The sequence below is a fragment of the Bombyx mori genome, chromosome 25, assembly GCF_030269925.1.
Source record: "Bombyx mori chromosome 25, ASM3026992v2".
Classification (NCBI taxonomy): domain Eukaryota; kingdom Metazoa; phylum Arthropoda; class Insecta; order Lepidoptera; family Bombycidae; genus Bombyx; species Bombyx mori.
The window spans coordinates 6,662,099-6,683,120 of record NC_085131.1 but is presented as its reverse complement, the minus strand read 5'-3'; the positions used below and the strand labels follow the sequence as shown (position 1 = coordinate 6,683,120).

General features: G+C 35.1%; 1 protein-coding gene and 1 long non-coding RNA gene across 2 annotated transcripts; one reads left to right on the top strand and one right to left on the bottom strand.

Annotated features, from left to right (window-relative positions):
* Window positions 1–810: 810 nt before the first annotated feature.
* Window positions 811–20,420, bottom strand: LOC101743495 (WD repeat-containing protein 37). Its single transcript, XM_004924523.5, has 9 exons — window positions 19,969–20,420; window positions 19,573–19,689; window positions 19,001–19,192; window positions 18,251–18,423; window positions 16,412–16,643; window positions 14,853–14,991; window positions 10,694–10,763; window positions 7,803–7,979; window positions 811–6,892 (listed from the first exon to the last, which is right to left on the bottom strand). Exons 1-9 carry the CDS (start codon window positions 20,144–20,146, stop codon window positions 6,767–6,769), a joined length of 1,404 nt encoding a protein of 467 aa, XP_004924580.2. The 5' UTR covers window positions 20,147–20,420; the 3' UTR covers window positions 811–6,766.
* On the top strand, window positions 8,442–9,143 carry LOC134201406 (uncharacterized). The gene is made up of 2 exons (XR_009976682.1): window positions 8,442–8,576; window positions 8,775–9,143. It is a non-coding gene; the product is annotated as an uncharacterized LOC134201406 (long non-coding RNA).
* Window positions 20,421–21,022: the final 602 nt, after the last annotated feature.

Sequence of the window (21,022 nt, the reverse complement as noted above, 5' to 3'; positions counted from 1 at the left end):
GCTGATCGCGGCGCAGCTAGCTGACGTGCGACCGACCGCGGTGCAGCTGACAGACTCGCGGCTGCGCGCGAGCGACCATTTCATACTTTCATACCCGCCCGCCCTGCCGCTTGCGCATTTCGCGTCATTTTATTAAAGGGTATCAAGTTAAAACGTGCTACGCTCCGTGAGAAAAAAGAAAACAATGAATATTGAAGAGAATTTAATTTGTAATGTACTGATTTAATTTTTTACAAAATGTTTCAAATTCACCAACTTCTCTTCTTTTCTTCCATAAATCATGTACCAAAAATTTTCTTTTCCTTTTTCTTTCCGTTTTGTTTGTTACTTCTTGTTCTTCTTCTACAGCCATTGCTATGATACATAAATCCAAATCCACCATATTTATTGCCACACAACTTTCCTTGAGTGAAGTAGATCGCACACTAGTTTTCAAAGCTACCACGCGGAGGCTCATTGCGGCGCCTCGGGATGCCGCGCTGCCTCTCGCGGCGCCGTACTGCCTCTCGCGGCGCCGCACTGCCCCGCGCGGCGCCACACTGCCCCTTGCGGCGCCGCGCTCAGTCACTTGCTCTTACGGCCACTGCGCGCCGTTGCTCTTTCAGTGGGAATTGACCCTCATGGACCAATTTTGTCAAATTGCACCGGCAAAATGATAGTAGCCCTTAACATTTTAGTCTTGTTTTTAACTTCCGAACGAAAAGTGAAATGAAGGGAAAATAATTAGGATGTTTAATGTAAAATTGGCGTGGAGAGCAACTGAGGTCACATTGTTTGATTCCGTTACTAACTAAACATTTATAAATGTAATTAAAACACACAATTTCCCTTTTATTTATTTTTCTTACACAAGTACCAGTATCGGCATAACAAAAATACTCAGATCATATTTAAAGTTTTCATTGTAAAGTGATATTTGAACTGCATCAATTAACACTTATGTAGGTACTTGCTATTGATATTAAAATTTTATAATTATAATACCAAGTAACTTCTCTAAAGCGCAATTAAATAGCTATAAACAAGGACACACCACTTAAGAAATATTATGTTACATATTAGCGAATGTGATAAAATTTATAAATATTATCATAATAACATTGTTTGACATCTTAGTTAATTAACCGTACAAGACAAACCAGACATTTTTTTTTAAATGTTATAAATCATTTACAAGATAGTGTTTTCTGAAAATAGGTTAATTTTGAAAATAATTAAGTTCAATTTTCTCATTTGGATAAAAAATAACGTTCGTCGTTAGTGTTTGAATATATGTTCATGATTTAAGCGTTCACGCGTCTTTTCTCCGATTCGAGTTGAAACTACACTTATTGAACAAACTTATACGTGCCCATACATTCTGCAGACATTAAGTTACAATCAGAAAATATGTTCATTTAACTTTAATGTAGTTTTATTTCATAAGTTCGTCCAGGGCGACTGAAATAGATAAGAACAATATTTTCCAAACGTCACGTACCGGAACGATGGATCCTCCTCAGAGAGTATTGAATAGCCTAGTGTGAAACTAGTCATATATTTTGTTATTGACATTTGATGATCGAGGTTCGGATATACTTGTCCTCTATAGGTGTTTTCCCCTTCGATCAACAATAGTAACTAGATACACGGTCGGTGCAGAAAAACCGTCTCGTCAAATAACAGCTCACTTGAAATGTGAGCTGTTATTTTGTTTAGTTCACTTCAAACACAGCCAATGTCAACCCGTCTCACAATGCCGCAGTGTGTATTCAAAAGTTGCAAAAATAATGCCCGAAAAAGCAATTTAACGGCTGAAGTATCTTACTTTTGGTAAGTACATGAAGTATAAACTATATTTTAGGCTTTAAACTAATAAATAATATAAAATTTTGAACAAAATTACCGATTTTTAGCCACCGCTACAAACGTTGGCCAAGGCTCGGCCAACTCATGGACAAACTTTTGCTTAACAGAACAGTAAATACATGGAGTAGATTTGTGTTGTAATAATTTTTTAAAATTTGTTAGCAATACTTCAAAATTAGTTGGTTAAAATTGTTTAATGCTGCTTTTGTGTCTGTTTGTTGGACTCTCATTAGATACTTAGCTTTCCATTTTTATTTTAGCTTTCCTAGCAATCACGTGTGCAGAATGGATCTCGATTGTCGCCAGAGAAACAAGAGATGACTTTTATAAGCCAGCTAAGATCTCCGCTTATTGACACTGGACATCTTTGTCTTCCGTGCTCACGGCTACTGAAACGTGGCCGAAACTTTGTTATAAAAATACCGCGCTTGAAACCGTTTAAACGTTGTTTTATTATGTGCACTGGTCGCGAAAACTTAAAAATAAATATTACACAAAAACGTAACGCTAATAAAATAATAAGTAATGTATAGATACTAACAAACATACATTTCCAAAACATAAAAAGTAAACAACTAAAGTTTTACTTTAATTCATTAATAAATTATTTTAGTGTTTAGCGCGACTCCCTTACTTCCTGTAGTAAATAGAAATCGGCATTTCAAGAAGCAAAAATAAACAAAGCAAAACGATGTTAGTTCTCAGAGCAATTAAGGGAAAAGTTACTTTATTTGTTGTCTTTTAAGATTGATTTAACATTAAAAGTTGTTTAAAATATGTATTTTTATTGGTAAGTGACAGGAGTAATTTATTGCTTTGCTCGTTTTATGTGACGAATGATCGTAAGTGTTAGATAATGTTTTGGAGATTTGTGACTTTATTACTAGGTGCCACAGTTGTAATTAGTTTGAACGTAAAAGTGTTTCAAAACTTTTTTCTCCGTTTGTTAGTAAACGAATGTAGCTATATAAGTATACATTCACGCGGACAGTTTGTGCTTTAATTTTGTACGTATCCCTTTATCTAGTTACTATTGTTGATCGAAGGTTTTCCCCACGTATAAAACAGAAATATGGGCACGTTTGATGTCTAACGTTCATATTACTATCTAGTCCCCATTGCCCAACAAAACCCCCATTCTCAATTACTAATGTTCAACCAATAAACAAATAAACAAAACTTAAATTCTATAATGTAATAAAACCGCCTCGAAAGCCGCAATGTAATGAATATTAATGTAAACAGAACAGCTTTAATTTGCTTGACAAAGTACAATACTCATAGTTGAAGCTTTTGTTTTTAGCTCCCTACAAAGAACGTAATATATGTCTCGTCGGAAACTATACGGCTAAACTATTAGTGTTGCGCTACTTATTTTACGGGACATGCTGAGCGAAAAAGAATCTTTTTTTTTTATGATTGAAAGATTACTGGTGGCAATCCTATGAAGCTATTTAGACCTGTAGGTATTCCAGGTGTGAGTTTTGCGGTCTCGTATAACACTGCACCGTCCTATTTATTTCTGCTGCGAGACAATGATACTTTTTGGTTTGAAAGACATGGTAAAGCATGGTAAAGACGTTATGTCAATACAGTTGAATCTTCGACCACGACTAACGTATTCTACATTGTTATTTAATTTCATTAAAAAGAACAGTAGGTACAAGAAAACTGTTTTAGTTTATTTTGAGATTAACAATTACACTAATTACATTTTTTTAATTTAAATAATGATAAAATACGTACTGGGTATTATTGCACGTTCGTACCATCCCGGCAAATTTTTTTAAAACGATTATTTGCGGATGTCCGGAATTAAATAATAGAAAGTTATGCGAATTTCGGAAATAGGACGACAGAAATATTGACATACTGTTAGAAATATGACGGACAGGATAGAACGCACAATATACACCCTAGATAAATTATAAAACGAAATTATACAACACAATATAACATAACATTTTAATTAAATATTATAATTAATCTTACGCTAGTAAATAGAAATATTAAATGAATACTTCATACATTAGGTTTAATCTGATTGAATTGTATGATTTCAAGTAGGTTCTAAAATAACCTATTCAATTACACGTGTAAGTACCGCAAGCACAGGAAAGTACCAACGCTCTGCCCTTTTTATTACTTTGCCTATTCTTGCATAGAGATATATATTTTTTTCATTAATATAATTAAAAATAAAATTTCACAGGAAAGAGTTAGTATGTCATCTTTGGCTAAAAAAACTTTTGCTGACTAGGTTTATTGCAAATTCCGAATAAATAAATAAAAAGAGTTAAATAATTTTTGATTTTCCTGATACAAACACGGATTCATATAATATATGAAACTGTAAACAAAGATGTAGTTTAACCATAATTTCTACGAGAAAATCTAGATAGATTTGGTCTATTCCATACTCACAAAGTGTTGTGTACATGAGAAATATTGACGAAAAAGCTCAAAAATGATCATCTGCTTTCAAAGGTAAGCTGTAAGTTGAAAACTTCTATAGTCTATGCTAAAAGATAAAGCCGTGTTGTTCTAAATATTCTGGAATAAGGTTTATTTTATTAATTTCATATTAGATATTTTTAAAATAGAACCATACAACTATTTCAGGTTCGGTAGGCAGCGGCTTGGCTCTGCCCCTGGCATTGCTGAAGTCCATGGGCGACGGTAACCACTCACCATCAGGTGGGCCGTATGCTCGTCTGCCTAAAAGGGCAATAAAAAAAAAAAAAATTGAAATGAATTATCAGAACTTTTATTACTGGTGGTAGGACCTCTTGTGAGTCCGCGCGGGTAGGTACCACCGCCCTGCCTATTTCTGCCGTGAAGCAGTAATGCGTTTCGGTTTGAAGGGTGGGGCAGCCGTTGTAACTATACTTGAGACCTTAGAACTTATATCTCAAGGTGGGTGGCGCATTTACGTCGTAAATGTCTATGGGCTCCAGTAACCACTTAACACCAGGTGGGCTGTGAGCTCGTCCACCCATCTAGCAATAAAAAAAAATAAAAAAAATCTACACAGATGTTTTGAATGCTAACTCCTAGCAATATTTATCTTACAAAATGATTTAATGTAATACTGATATTCGAAGCTAAACTCATAATGTAGTTGTTTTTAAGTTTCTCTATTCAACCACAAAAATATCTTATTTCTGTTTCACATTTACTTTTATGCACAGATTTTTTGACAATTTCTGGACATAGAGCTCTAAGAAAGTTCGCCACGATAATAAATAAAATTTAAATTACTTATAAAAACAACACAAATTAGCAGAGTGCTTAAGTGAGTTGATTGGCATTGTAATTTCGGACTTGAATTTGATGCTTGGTATTCTTTATATTTAGTGTTCAGTTTTATACAGACGAGGGTAGGTGCCTATTACATAGGTTTAAGAGAACGTTCCAGAGGCCACTACGGCGCTAAATCCAGGTATATTAAATCAATAATAAAATAGTTGTATTTTATGGTGGCATGTTGTGATAAGTTTGTTATTATGTTATGTTGTATCTTCGAGGGCATTAGGCCCACCACCATCTGATTTCAATCATTTTACATTGAGTGCAATGTTAGTAATTAGAAGATTTAATTTTTCAAACGTGATCGTCGTTTTATGAGCATAGATGTTTTTATCATATGACAATGTCTTCCAATCCAATCATTGAATTGTACTTTAAACGGTTTTGTGTTTTAAGAGTCACTATTTGAAATCCAATCATTTTTGAAATATGTTGACTTTATAGATAAGTGACTGACCAGAAATTGAAAAATGTTTTTTTTGAGAGATTCGATACTGTAAATTTTTAGTAATACAGTACATACATAAATAACATTAAGTATGTTACTACTACATTGTATCATATTAAATAGTGACAAAATTTAACAGCATTACAATATAATTATTAAAATGAAAACAAAAATACAATAACTTCACAACAACGATTACAGAACTAAAATATAATTATATATTTTAACCGAATTTCTACATATATCATAATATTTATGTATAAGACATAAAATACATATCGATTTTAAATTACTAATCGATTAGCCTAGCGCATCCCTAAAAACAGTAAAACAGACTATATAATAATGAATGTACTAAAACATGGAGGGTAGGGGAAAAGAAGTACCATCGTGTATAGGAAATTAGGGAACAAGTTGAAAAAGTGTTCACCTGTAAACAGCAAGTTATAGTTCGTAGACTCGCCGAAATAGCGCTAGCGTTGACAGTGGAAAATTTATCTATACGCCAGTTTTAAACAGAGTGAAGTGTGCTGAATTGAAGTCAAGTGTGGTAGTTTATGGGGCGTTTTTAAAATCTTCCCACTTGCTACTGTGGCGCCACCTTAATTGATTCCCTTTGGGCGGAAACTTTTAATACATTGAGATGGTGTTCCTTAATTCTACCCTCCATATCGACGCTTGAAAGGCAAACGTCACTAAGCGACAATGCGTGAACTTTACAGTAGACTAATTTAAAGTTGAAATTAATTTAAAATATACTACCTAAAAAAAAATTATTTTAACGAATCTAGCTGTAGGATTGAAATGATTTTAATAGACCTAGAAATATATATTTTTGCGCATCGAATATGGTTATTGCCTATCATTTATGTACAAAGCAGTTATTGTCGCTTAGTCACGTTTGCCTTTCAAGCGTAGATATATACTGAACGATCATTTCTTTTATTGTGAGTTTTAAACGTCACTTCTTGATTGATGACTTTAATAAATCTTTTTCATTATAGTAACTTCTTTTGATAATAATTCTCAATAGCGACTTCTTCTCACGAAAAACATAAGACGGCGAATAAATACGTAGTAAAATACATTTTCTAATTAGATAATCTAACATTTTGATATTTATTTATTTATTCATTTATCAGTGATGATACCTTTTCATGATCAATTTTCCTTCGACGGTTGAATAGACCAGCCCAGTATGCGGCGGTCGAAGCCGCAACTGAAGAAGTTAATGTTCGAGGACATGTCTTCGGCCCAGGCCACTGACGTCACCATGCGACGATGACCCTGCAAGTACACGTGATTTTGTAAATCAATTCTGAAAATATAAATGGCGGAATTATGTCATGAGACATAATTCGTGATCAGCTCTTAGGTAGAACGAGGGTTCTCAGTCAAGACTTAAAAGACGTTTCTTTAAAACCGGAAACATCGCTTTAAGTGAGTTTATCACTTGTCAATTTCTAACCCAAAGACCTTTTGCGGAACCCATCACATTATAAAAGAAACCCGTCAAAAATCTGAATCGCTATAAATATAAATGTTGTTTACAAGATTAAACTACAGTTAGGTTGTATGGTCGAACTGGAGATCAAAAACTTCCGATCGGTGGAAGATCTTTACTTTCCGCTTTTTCCCACAATATATGATGGATGCGCTGAAAATAATGTTCATTTGCGAAGACTCTCAAACAAAACACCTGTGAAATGATCACATTTGAACAGAACCAAAATATCGTCTTGTCAAACCAAAATCTGCTATGTGCACTTTTAGAGAATTTTACTTTTTGACCTTTTTGTATAGTTCACAGCCCTATAGCTTTAATATTTATCTATAGCTTTCATTTTGTATAGTTCTTAAAAATTCACCTTCATATAAAATATTATACTGGTGGTAGAGGACCTCTTGTGAGTTCGCACGGGAAGGTACCATCACCCGGCCTATTTATGTCGTAAAACAGTAATGCGTTTCGGTTTGATGGGTGGGGCAGCCGTTGTAACTATACTAAGACCTTAGAACTTAATATCTCAAGGTGGGCGGCGCATTTACTTTGTAGATGTCTATGGGCTCCAGTAACCACTTAACATCAGTTGGGCTGTGAGATCGTCCACCTATGTAAGCAATAAAAAAAAATTATACGAAAATGTTTTTGCACAGAGCAGATTTTGGTTTGACAGAGACGATGTCCTTTTCTCACCTGTCTGCTCGACCTGGGAAGTCTGGCGAGTCTCTGTCCTTGTAGATCGAACAGACGCACTTGTCTGTTGTCGTGTGGTATGGCGATGAGGCCGGCGCTGCTCACACCGACGCGGTTCACCGACGAATCGGACCTTATCGTAGCGAGCGCGGACCGCATGTTCCGCACGTCCCACACCTGAATACGTAAAACGTTATCGGCAACCGAACTAATGTGTTTCAACTATAGTTTCTACTCTGAGAATCGGAACGTTTTTCATTAGAACCATTAATGTGGTCACGATTATGGATTCGGCACACAATACACATCACAAGCTAAAAAGATACATACAAAACACAAGTAAAAAGAAACAAAATCTGGCTTGCAACATGAGCCATGTGCGCACGACTAAGCAAGACGACTAAGCAATGTGATCACGACTATGAATTCGGCACACAATACACAATATTCCCGGCCGGAAGTGGCGGTTTGATATTAATAGATTATATTCCATGATTGTATAAGTTTGTATTTTTTCATTGACATCTCCTTTAATAAATCATGTTAGTAATTACTAATACAACCTTCGATCAATAATAATACTAGATTCTCGGTTAGCGCTTCAAAAACGGCCCGAAAAATAAGACCCCAAATAAATTTGTGGTCTTATTTCAAATTATGTAGTATGGTCCAATCATAGCCAACACTAAGAGGTCAAAACGCTGCACTGGGCGTTCAAAAACTGAGTAAAAAACCACCGTAACACCAAGGTTTTGGAAGGAATATCTTTTTTTGGTAAGTTTATATTATTAAGTGTTTTTCATAAAATAATAAACACAATTATATTGTAAATAAAACACAATTTACGAATATTGTAATTGTTTGGCCAATGTTTGCAACAAGGCGCCAACTATTGTAACAAACATCACCTATTCTTGAACAGGGAATGCATAGAGTAGTTTTGTTATTTTATAATGTTATTTTTGTTTGTAGATTTCCTAGTAGCCCCTTGTCGCTGTGCACAATGGATATATATTGTCGCGAAAGAAAGAGGAGAAGAAATATAGAACCCTTATAAAAATTCTAGAATTGTTCAGTGGTGGTGGCAAATCAATGCAAAAAAGTATTATAAAAACTTTATATGTGTGTGTAAATATTTTAAACGTATATGCTGAAAAGGATTTGTTTTCTGGGGGAAACGAACACAGCCATAAAATAAGCCTAAATTAAACTGATTATAGAAAAATTCATTGATATAAGATTACATTATATTTGTAAAAAAGAAACCGCTCATATAAAAATGACTTCTAAAAGACAGCTTTATAACAAACTGAATCTGTTTAAAGGTAATTAAACCTACATTATTTAATTACTTCTGTATAAAGAATACGTGGAAAACATGTTTCGTGTTTCCTTTCATTTTTTTTTTACTTTATTCAATTTTATTTTTTATTACCTATTTGTTGTAATAGCGGCAATGTAAAATATTATCTACTACTTTTTTGAATCGGTCAAAAATAGTTGCGACCGGACAAAACAAACCTAAAACAAATATATTCTGCAACTCTATGTCTTTCAATACTTACTGTGTTCTGAGCATTGAAATGTAATACCAAGAACTACATCTAGTTCCACAATACAATAAGCACGAAATTTTAAACAAATATTTTTAACCTTATAAATAAGGCTTTATGTATCATTTTAGAATAAATATTTTTGTACTGATGACTTTTTATGTTCAAGTGACATTTTAAATTTATTCCATAATATTCTTTCTCTGACGAAAGGACCTAAATACATATATTTTGCAATGGTAATTAAACTTTATGTTTAGGTATTAAGGTTTATAATAAACTGAAGTCGTTAACATTATTAAACTTTTTTCTAAGAAATGAAGATGTTTTCGTGTCTGCAAACGTGGCCACTCGAGCGTCTTATTTTTGTTCCTGATCCTTAATCTAGTACTATTATTGATCGAAGAATACAACACCGGTTTTCGGAAATGGTTTTAATACACCCTGTATAAGCAATATTCAGCTGACCAAATCACTGAGCTCTACTACATTTAAGGATCGTGTAGCAAGCAGTAAACAGAAAATTAAACTCGTAATATCTTTGCTATAGGGCTCAGTTTACAAAAGTATGTGTGAAAACATCTCATATCATCATATATATTAATTTTCCTCGAAAAATGATAACATTCATTTTATAAGGCCGCCTAGTTCGTGTCATTATAGGCTATTACGAGCCCTACTCTACATTTTACAGCGACTATTAAGTCAACCATTTCCAAAAATATTCGAAATTGAGTTAATATGCGGAATCATTTGGTATAATCAGTATTTTACTCATAAATACTGTCAAAAGCGCGTTAGTTTTTTTTTAGTTATCTATGTTTTGACTACTAATAACAAAATTAATACATAATTTTATCTTACTTTAAAAGACAGATAATGTAACTGATAAAAAGTAAAAAAATAATGTTTGCAAAGATGATTAATGTTAAAAATATCACATGTTAAACCTTTAAAATGCTCTCCTGTAAAATTAGTAAGTTTTGAGATTATACAGTTTTAATGCGGGAAGACGATATATGAGTCGACTATTATCAAAGCCGGCAATGTGACTTTTGGACAATTATTGGTAAATCAGAAAAACGAATTATTGACTTTGTATTCTATTGGCAGTCACAAAACTCTTCTGAACGACATTTTAGATAAATAACAGGTTAAGTATTAATCTTTATTTAATGCAGGTTTTGAACCGTATTCTTTGAAGGAGACGATTATATTCAAATTAATCTGTATTGACATATCAACAACATTTTTTTGTCCAAATACACAGATTGCCACCTTTGATAATAGACGACTCATATATCGTAAATTTGATTTGTCCCGAAAATAAAATTGTACCTTTACTGAGCGATCGTCCGAACCGGAAACGACTTTGTCCTCTCGCGTGAAGACAGCTGATGTTACACTCCTGTCAAACACACAATATATCATTAATACAGAATGACGCTATGGATTCAATTTGAGATGGCAGTAATTAATTTAGTTACATTAAAATTCAACCTTAGTATTATTTTCGTTTACTACTTAACGGGGAACTAAGAGAGTGACGTTTGCGAAGGTTAGTTTACGATCGTAAGACACTTCTAAATTTCGACAATTTTACTACACATCTCAATTTTTTTTTATCTGGCAATTTCTTCCAAGGCAAACGTGAAAGACATTTTGTATCTCAAAATATTTTTTTTTTTTTTTTTTTTTTTCTTTATCTTGCTATCAGTCAGCTAGACTATGAGCAGATGTGTTGAGAGCTGTTAGACGGTCAGAGCAAAATCTCCATCGAGACTGCTCCACTCTGTCAACCATGTCTATCAAGACTTAGGATTTGTCGCCTTTTAAGCCTATTTATTAGGTCCGGTGTGGTTAGTTGCGTGGCAAGCTTATTAGGATGCATTTCTAGCCTTTTTCTGTATTTCATACTCCAGGTCTTGATTTCCTGTTTAACAGTCCTGATTTTGAGGTGTTCATGAATCTCCGATGTTTTTATAAACCACGGACAGTTCGATATTTGTTTCAGGATGTAATTTTGAACCCTCTGTATGATATTTATGTTAGAGTCACACGCCGAACCCCATAGTTGAATCCCGTATGTCCAAATTGGTTTCAAGAGCATTTCGTAGATGAGTAGCTTATTATCTACTGACAGCTTGGAATTTCTGCCAAGCAGCCAGTAGAGTCCTCTGTATTTCAGGTTGATTTCTTCTCTCTTCTTCTGTATGTGTTGTTTCCATACGAGTCTCCTATCAAGGTGTATTCCCAAGTATTTTAAGCAGCGTTCTTGCGGGAGTTGTTGATTGCACAGAGTTACTGGCGGACAGTCTCCTCTACGGAGGGTGAAGGTTACATGAACGGATTTTGTCACACTAGTTTTTATTCTCCACTTTGAAAGCCAAGTTTCAATTTCTTGCAATCCAGTCTGTAGGAAGTCTGAAGCTTCGTTTGGGCAATTGCTACATGCCAGTACAGCGGTATCGTCTGCGAATGTTGCTAATGTAACATGTTCGCTTTGTGGTAAATCACATGTGTAAATGGTATACAAGACTGGACCCAGGACAGACCCCTGCGGTACACCAGCTTTGATTGAGTGAAATGGCGATGTACACTCTTCTTCTCTTATTTGAAATATTCTTTCTGTTAGATAAGATTTTATGATGGGGAAGAATGTACAGGGTAGAAGAGTTTTTACTTTATACAAGAGACCTTTGTGCCATACTCTATCAAACGCTTGCTGCACGTCTAGGAAGGCAGAGGAGCAGTACTCCTTTCTCTCTAGTGCCTTCCTTATCACAGAGCAGATTCTATGGACTTGTTCCACAGTGCCATGTTGCTGGCGAAAGCCAAACTGGTGGTCCGGGATTATGGCTCTTTGATGAATCTCCTCCAATAATCTGTGCAGCAGGACTGACTCAAAAAGTTTTGACGTTACGGTTAGTAGACTACTCGGCCTGTATGAGCTAAGTTCGTTCACTGGCTTCCCTACTTTAGGTATCATAATTACTTGTGAAACTCTCCACAGTGATGGAAAGTGTCCAGTTCTTAGTATGCCATTAAATAAGATGGTTAGAAAAACTATGGCTTTTTTGGGAAGTTCCTTCAGGACTTTTTTGTCTATTAAATCAAACCCGGGGGCTTTTTTGTCCTCCAATTTTGAGATTGTTGCCACGACTTCTTTCGGAGTTGTAGGCCTAATCGGCAAATCGAGCTGGAAGTCTTGACTTAGGGCCGAATCTATGAAGGAATCATCAGTGTTTGGGTCAGCATCATTAGGCGTGAATACTTTTGCTAAGTGAACAGCAAAGGCGTCAGCTTTTTCTTGTCTTGTTCTTGCCCAAGTGTTATTCTGCAACCGTAACGGCGGTTTGGGATCCATAGGCCTATTATAGTTCCTACAAGCTCGCCATAGAGAGTAGTTAGTAGCACTTGTTGCAGTCAAGGAATCTAAATAACATTCCATAGTTTTGTCCCTTGCATTTTTTATGGCAAGTTTAAGATCCTTGACTGCTTTGTTAAGAGCTCTTTTATCTACTGAGAGCCTGCTAGTATGCCATACTCTTCGCAGTTTTCTTTTCTTCAGAATCAGTTCTTTTATTTCAAACGATATCTTATTTTGCCGTGGCCTGGGATTCAAGTGCTCCGGAGAGGTTTTCCAGCAGGCAGCTTGAACTGTTGTGGTGAAATGCTTTGTGGCTTCTTCGATATCCTCTTCTGTTTTAAGTGCTATTTTTAGGCTTAGCTCCGTATCAACTATTTCCCGGAAGCTATCCCAGTCTGTGTATTTGTTGTACAATGTTTGCCGAACTTCTTTCTTAAGAATAGTGGTGCTCACTGCCAATATTACAGGAATATGGTTAGATGAGCTATCGAGGCATGACTCAACATTGAAGAACAGTCGAGACAGTCCTGTTGTGATGAAAAAGTCTAGAACGTCTGGCAGTCTGTTCTGGTCTGTGGGCCAGTGTGTTGGTTCTGGAGTTGACACAGTAGTCAAGAACTGTTTATCTACACTTTTCTTCAGCTCCCTTCCACGTGTAGTTATTAATCTAGAGCCCCAGTGCGAATGCTTCGCATTCCAGTCACCCCCAGCAATAAATCTGTATCCTAAGCTTAAAAAGTAGTCAGAAAACTGTGCTTCACTTATTTTATGTTTCGGGGGACAATAAATTGATGATATATTAAAGTCTCCATTTCTGTCACTGACTGCTACTGTGGTAGCCTGGATATGTTCGGTACAGTAGTTTGGTAGCACATGGTGTCTAACAGTGGCTTTGATTATCACTGCTGTCCCGCCGTGGGCTGTACCGTCTGGGTGATTTGTGGAATAGATCTTATATCCTTTAATTCTTATCGAGCTGCTGGTCGTCATATGTGTCTCTGAAATTAGGAGAATGTCTAGACTATGTAGACAGATCAGAATTTCCACTTCATCGATGTTGGGTGCCAAGCCATTGATGTTCCATGTAGCGATTTTTAGTGCAGTCATTTTGTTAACTTAGAGACTAGTACTGTAATGAGTTCAAGTAATGTACTCATTTGCTGTAATACAGTATCAATCTTTTGGGATTGTTTTATAAACATTTGTTCTATGACTTTATAAGAGTCTGGTTGATGGATTGTATTGTTTTGATGTACCTGAGATCTGACTGTATCGGCATACGATTTGTGCTCATGTGCTTTCCTCTGCTCCTGCAGCGGTTCAATTTCCTCTTTATTCTGATTTGCAGATGTTTTATAATCAGTTTCTTCCTTATTTTTTTGAGGTTTATACTCAAATTGCTTATGTTTACGTGGTAAGTGTTGCGAGGTTTTCCTTGATAGGATTTCCTTGTATACCTCACAGCCTTTATAATTTGCTGGGTGGGGTCCTAAACACAATGCACATAAAGCAGGTGTATTGCGATCCACTTTTGTGCATTCCGAAGTTTTGTGCGGTCCAGCACACTTGACACAGCGATATGGTTTCATACAATAGTTTTTGGTATGACCATATTGCTGACATCTGTATCTCAAAATATAGCTTCAATTTTATTTAATATATTGAGTAATCGCTTTTATTTCGTCACATATCTATCGTATCTCTCATTAAATTCTTATATCTTTAACTTCAAATTTCAAAGTTTAGCGAGTCAATGTTGTATCAACATCTATGGACTGCGTGTGAACTGTGAACTTATGCGCACACGCCATAGTGAATACTCAATTTTTATCAGTGTTCAAAAAACCTACAAAATTAATTTGCGTAATTACTGGTGGTAGGACCTTTTGTGAGTCCGCACGAGTAGGTACTACCACCCTGCTTATTTCTGCCGTGAAGCAGTAATGCGTTTCGGTTTGAAGGGTGGGACAGCCGTTGTAACTATACTGAGACCTTAGAACTCATATCTCAAGGTGGGTGGCGGCATTTACGTTGTAGAAGTCTATGGGCTCCGGTAGCTACTTGACAATAGGGGGGCTGTGAGCTCTTCCACCCATCTACGCAATAAAAAATAATAATAAAACTTACTCAGTGTGCCCCTGGAACACGGAAACAGAGTGAATCGGCTCACGGAAGTCCCAGAGTCGGAAGGTCGTATCTCTGGACGCGGTGACAACGAGCCGCGCGTTGTGATGTGCGGACGCATGCGTCAACTCGTGATCGTGCCCTAGTCATGATAGAAGATATTGATATTTTACTGGTGGTAGGACCTCTTGAGTCCGCGCGAGTGGGTACCACCACCCTGCCTATTTCTGCCGTGAAGCAGTAATGCGTTTCGGTTTGAAGGGTGGGGCAGCTGTTGTAAATATACTGAGACCTTACAACTGATATCTCAAGGTGGGTGACACATTTACAGATGTCTATGGGCTCCAGTAACCACTTAACACCAGGTGGGCTGTGAGCTCGTCCATCCATCTAAGTAATAAAAAAATAATTCATAAGAGAAACTACAAAATTAATCCCTTAATAAAATAATTTACACATTTTCTTTAGGTAATGTTTTAGAGCTTTAATAGACAGGCTATTGACATCGAGTGACTACAGGTGGCCCAGAGGGCTTTCATGTTTCACCAGGACAGGTCTGTATCTACTATGGAGATGTATGCAATTTTTTTTTTAAATACAAAGCCTTTTATTCCGCTAGTTATTAAGTTTTGCAACTTATATTGTATATGGTAAAATAATACGATACTAGAAACTAAAGCAATGTTATAATGAGGTTTGAAGAGACTCTTCAGCAATAGGCAAGGGTTTAACAGTGCCTTTGGCATGTCCACAAACGACGATAGCCCCACACCATTCGATGGACCGTGGCTCGTCTGCCTACACCAGCAATAAAATATGAGACTTTGAAATCAACTTTTCGAATTGAATTATTTGATCCTAATATAAAGAGATATTGCGGTGTAGTTGAAAAAGTATAACTTCTTACGTAATTGCTACCAATCAGTTTCGAGTTCAAAATAATAAAAAAAAAAGACAAGAATTACAACAGTATGATTATAAAATCAGTTTTAGAAAATAATAAGTCCGAGTGTATGTAACGATTGACGTTTTTTTTTTTAATGAAAAACTTTCTTTTCCCAATACGAAATCAAATTTACCAGATGTCACATTAGAATGTCTGCTAACATAAATCTCATGCACTGTCTGCGTATGTACATAATTATTATGTAACAATCTTTTCAATTTAAAAGTTTGAGCAATATATTATACTGGGAACCTGAGTTTGCTTTGGTAATTATTATTGGTGTCATATTCCGAATTCAGTTCCTAATGCTAACTTCACTTCGCTGGCACCTATTGCGAATGTCGTACCAATAATACCAGTTATTGCTTTAGAAAAATTCTACAAACTATAACCAAATATGACAAATCCGGAAAACAGGAAAACAAGAGTCAACATATTTTGTTCTTTTTTTTTCCTACATAATTGTTGGTAGGCCAAGGGGCTATTGCAACTTCGAAGTTCTTAGTTGAAGTCGTATAGCATAGAAAATGGGAGTTTTGTCAGTTTCCTATACGATTATAATAGTTAGCCAAAGGCTAAATTCTGCTTTTTGGAGCAATATATTTATGGCACTTACCGGTTAGAACCTGCAGGCAGTCCCCAGTCTCTACATCATATAAATTAGCCGTCCTATCCCAAGACGCGGTGATGACGTGATCGCCGCCGGTCAGCCAGTCAGCCGCCACCACGACGCCCTGGTGTCCACTGAGCTCTATAAGTGGTGTGCGGAGCACTTCAGGCCTATCCCCGCCTTCCCCAAGACTCTCCTCGCCTCCGCCTTCAAGTTCCTCTTCAGAAGATTGACCACGCTAAAATATTCAATTAGTAGCTGTTAGGGTGAACATAGAAAATATGAACACTGAAAGTATTTGATGTCGGATTGTGGTGATTATATATTATAATTATAAATACATTCATTCTATTTAATTCGTTCAGTACATTCACAGTTAGTGTTTGTATCGATACTTTTGGATAAGCTTGGTCGTCAATATGCTAACTAAAACTTCTTCTACGGTTTAATCTCGCTTTTTTTATTGGAATTTTATTATTTCCATCGCTTCAAATACTTTACAATTTTCATCCTTACGGACGATATTTTAGTCGTCCATACCGTAAAAGTAGTTTTATGTCTGCGACTCGCGAAAACTCAAAAAGAAAGATCTCTTTTCAAAGGTCGATGTATACAAATCATGTGAGGCGCATAACTTCTGTCTCTATCTGCAATGATACTTACTGACGACCACGACCGCTCTAACAAGAGTGATACGACAAAGAAAACACAAATCATCACTATTATATTCGTTCGGTAAATCTAGTATGACCTCTCGAGGTCACTAAAATAGGTAGGAAAAAAATAAGCTATTAGTTGCGTTTGAGAACGCGTCCATAAAAAGATTAACATATTTAAGGCAACTCAACCGTAAGATTTGTATAAATTTTGCATCCGAAGTATATTTTTAAATATTTATTGCATAAAACATTTATTTGGATTCAAAGTTTAGTCTAGTCACGTAATTTTCTGATATATTTTTTATAGTCTTTGAAGATTCGTGCAATCAAACATGTTTGACGACTCGTACGTCTCAAGGTGGTTCTGACGTACATAATAAAATGCTTTTGTGTAATAAATCTTAATTTACATGATGATCACATTTCAAAACTTGTTTATAAAGATGTTAACATTAAATATATTGAAATGAACTTCAACGATTTACATATTGTTCCAATTGCATTTGAAAGTATTTCAAATTATTCAAAGATTCAAGATCGCACACGTTAATCGTCAATTATACAACACCACAGTGAAGATATTCATGTTCTCAACTCTCATTGAAATTGTCCAAAAATTCGGCTGATGCTAAGCTACCTAAGGATCTGGTTTTTAGTCTTGATAGGCTATTTCAGCTTCACCCTAACGCGGTGAGCTCGCGGGGCTCAAACCGGAAGTGTTGCTAACACTGGCCGTAGCAAGGGCAGTGCTTCGCAGAAGATCTGGTGAGAAATCCAGTGGGCTGTGTCTATGGGTTAATTCGCTGGTCGATCCCTTCGTCGCAGGCGACGAGGACGGTGATCGGGACAATGAGTAATACTACTCCAGATATAAACCGTAATTTATCATTGTAAGTATAAAATTAAGTATTTCCCATAGCTTATAGGCATCCGAAATAACAAAGGTGGAATCATTGCCAAAGTTTGCAGAGGACTTAACTACATGAAGAGCTGTTAGTTTGTTTTTCTGACAAGAGACAACAAACAAAATACAGGCTCTTTGATTTTAAAAATCAACACAGCAAGCAATATACCAAGATTATTTTCATGTCTTAACAACATCTTATAGCTGGTCTGTTTTAATTACAGTCAGTCCAGTATGTTAAAGAATAAACATAAATTCATCATTACACTTGAGAGTACTCACAGGTAAATCCCAGTTCACAGCAGCTTGCCATACATGTGCTGTGTTATCACCACTGCTAGTCAATGCTATGTCTCTGCTTGGGTGAAATCGAATGGAGTTTACTGAACCAGAATGACCGGTGTATTGTAGAAGGCATTTACCCCATTCCACACTCCACACACAGGCTGTGTGATCTATTGCAAACAAGATTATAGTTATTACTTTAATTTAAACGATTAAAGTAATAATAATAAAATTAAAAGAAAATAATAAAGCTGACAAAAAACTTTTTATGGTTAAATGTTAAAATGATACATCCTTGAATGTTTGCTGAAAAGTGCCACTTATAACATCTTTCAATGCTTTTAATATTACTTGATTATTTAAGTTTATAAAACCACAGTTTTAATAATTAAAATAATTTAAGTTAGAAATAAGCATATGTATTTATGACGCTCTTCGCACACTAATATGGCTGATTAAAAGTATCATTTAATATTAATGAAACTATTTAAATTCCAAGATAATAACTTGTTGAACAATCTGGATAAGCTTTTAAGCTTCATATTCTATAAAATCTACAAAATTGTTTCTTTTAAACTACTCCATGATACTTATTTAGCATTCTTAAAGACAAGGAAACATAACGAAAATTATGATTGAAAAAGTAATTTAAGAGAAATCTTATTAGAAAAAATTTATACTGTGAGCTCGTCCACCCATCAAGACAATAAAAAAAAATTTATAATAGTATATTTTTGAATAGTTAACCTGCTGAAGCAGTTCCAATCAATGCCTGCCCAGGACGTGCTGATGTGACATCCCAGATTCCATCCTTGTGACCAGTGAACTCACGTATCAGTTGGCAACTGTATGTGGGTGCTTTGAAGCTAGACACTATTTTGCTTGTTTGCACCCTCAACTTGTGACTCGCTTTTACTTTTTGAGAGTTGCTTTGTGATACTAAAATTATTTAAAATAGTTGTAAAATATTTAATATAATTTTAAAATATTTAAAATAATTTTAAACGATTAAATATTTTAAATTATTTGAAAAATTTAGTGAGGTAGGCTAAAACATTTCAATAATAAAATTATCAAGAACTAAAGGAATAACATCCAAAATGAATATTAAAATTTGTATTGTAATTAAAATTTTAAATAGATTCAACTTAATTTGGCATTACTAATTGACTAATGACAACTTTGTATAATTTTATTTGGAATAGACATAAAATCATAGAAAATTTAAGAGCATCTACAATAGGAGATAGACCTAGTGCATTTTCTCCCAACAAGTTTCCCATAACTACTTACAGATTATATTATTTTGTTTTACTCACATTTTACTTTAGAATTTTTTCCAGTAGCATCAAATTCAATGTAATCCACATTCTGTCTGTCTCCAATATAACTTTCCCTCTCAAGTTTTTCACTTAATATATCTATTTTTTCTTGTACTGCAATTAATTGCATTTGCTTTTAAATAGCTGTTCAAATTGCTTATAATACATTTTAAAAGTACATAATACTGTTTAACTTGCAGATATCTTTTTCAGAATTATTTGCTGATCTTAGTTATTTATTCACAAGACATTTTATCAGCCCTCACTAAGCCCTATGGTTTCAATAAATATAATATCAATCTGCTTCCCAATGTAAACGGTTACATATGATGGTTTTGAGCATCAGTTCACAACACATTTAACGAATATATTCTATATATGTTTGCTACTTACAGTTCAAATTTTCCGTATAAAGAAGATCGAACTCCTTTTCTATTTGAGAAAATAGCTCGTGCAAACGAGATCGGAATACTGGTGGAATTGAAGTTTCTGAATCTTCCATTTTGAGATAGTTCGGCATTCCGTCGGTACCTTCAGTTAAAGCTTGGAGTCGGCGCTTACTGGATTTCATGGTTGAAAGCAGAATGTTCAGCTGTAATCCGCTTTCTTATGTTACGTAGCACATGTTAAGCACAACTTTACTATAATTTGTAGATTTACTAGGTTGAACCACAAATTTTAAGTTTTAAAGGTACCGAGATATTTAGATGCCTTGCTGTTGTGTTGTAACAATAAAGTTTAATTTTGTATTCATTTATGTATAGATTCTCTGTCTACGCTCAAGCAAGATTTGAGAAAACTTGAATTAAAAACATTTCGCTGTCATATACAACAGAATATAATCTGTAGTAAGTTTTTTTTTTGGGATTTCAGACCTGGTATTTACAACCTTTAGGTCAAATCTGTAGTAAGGTTTTGGAGCTACAGACTAGTTAGAAATTATTTTGGATTTACATGTTCCATTAAGTAGTAGTTTTCTTTTTACCACTTACAGCAACGCTCATAAGGAGCATGTTACTATCACAGATTAATATGCAGTATTATAAGAGAGCTGCTTTTAAACTAGAAATTAACGAATTTCATTGGAATTATCACTATTTGTAAGACTAGTAACAGTTTCCTGGTTCAAATTTAGCTTAGGTCTATATTTTACGTCTATGGTTGCCTGGTAAGTTCGACTATTAATTTGCAAATTATACTGTACATCGTGAATTTTAATATCACCGTCCTTTTCTATACTTGCGTTAGGAAGAGATATTGTAGTAAAAATACGTCTTATCAGACATTCGACAGGAATGATGCGTCTTAGCTTAACGTTAAAAATCTTTTTCACACAGTAATACGGTTTTCTAAATGAGAGCATTAAATTACAAACAAAACAGGATTTTGATTTTGTCGAACTGTCTGTAAACTGTAACTGTAAAAACTGTCTCACACTTCAAACTAG

What these genes read in the sequence shown, in the direction of transcription:
- LOC101743495 (XM_004924523.5), bottom strand. Translation starts at nt 20,146, where the DNA reads ATGAAATCCAGTAAGCGCCGACTCCAAGCTTTAACTGAAGGTACCGAC. An exon ending in TTATACGGAAAATTTGAACT is followed by an intron (nt 19,690 to 19,968) that starts GTAAGTAGCAAA and finishes AATTAATTGCAG; the next exon opens with TACAAGAAAAAATAGATATA. An exon ending in GTGTTCCAGGGGCACACTGA is followed by an intron (nt 10,764 to 14,852) that starts GTAAGTTTTATT and finishes TGTGTTTGACAG; the next exon opens with GAGTGTAACATCAGCTGTCT.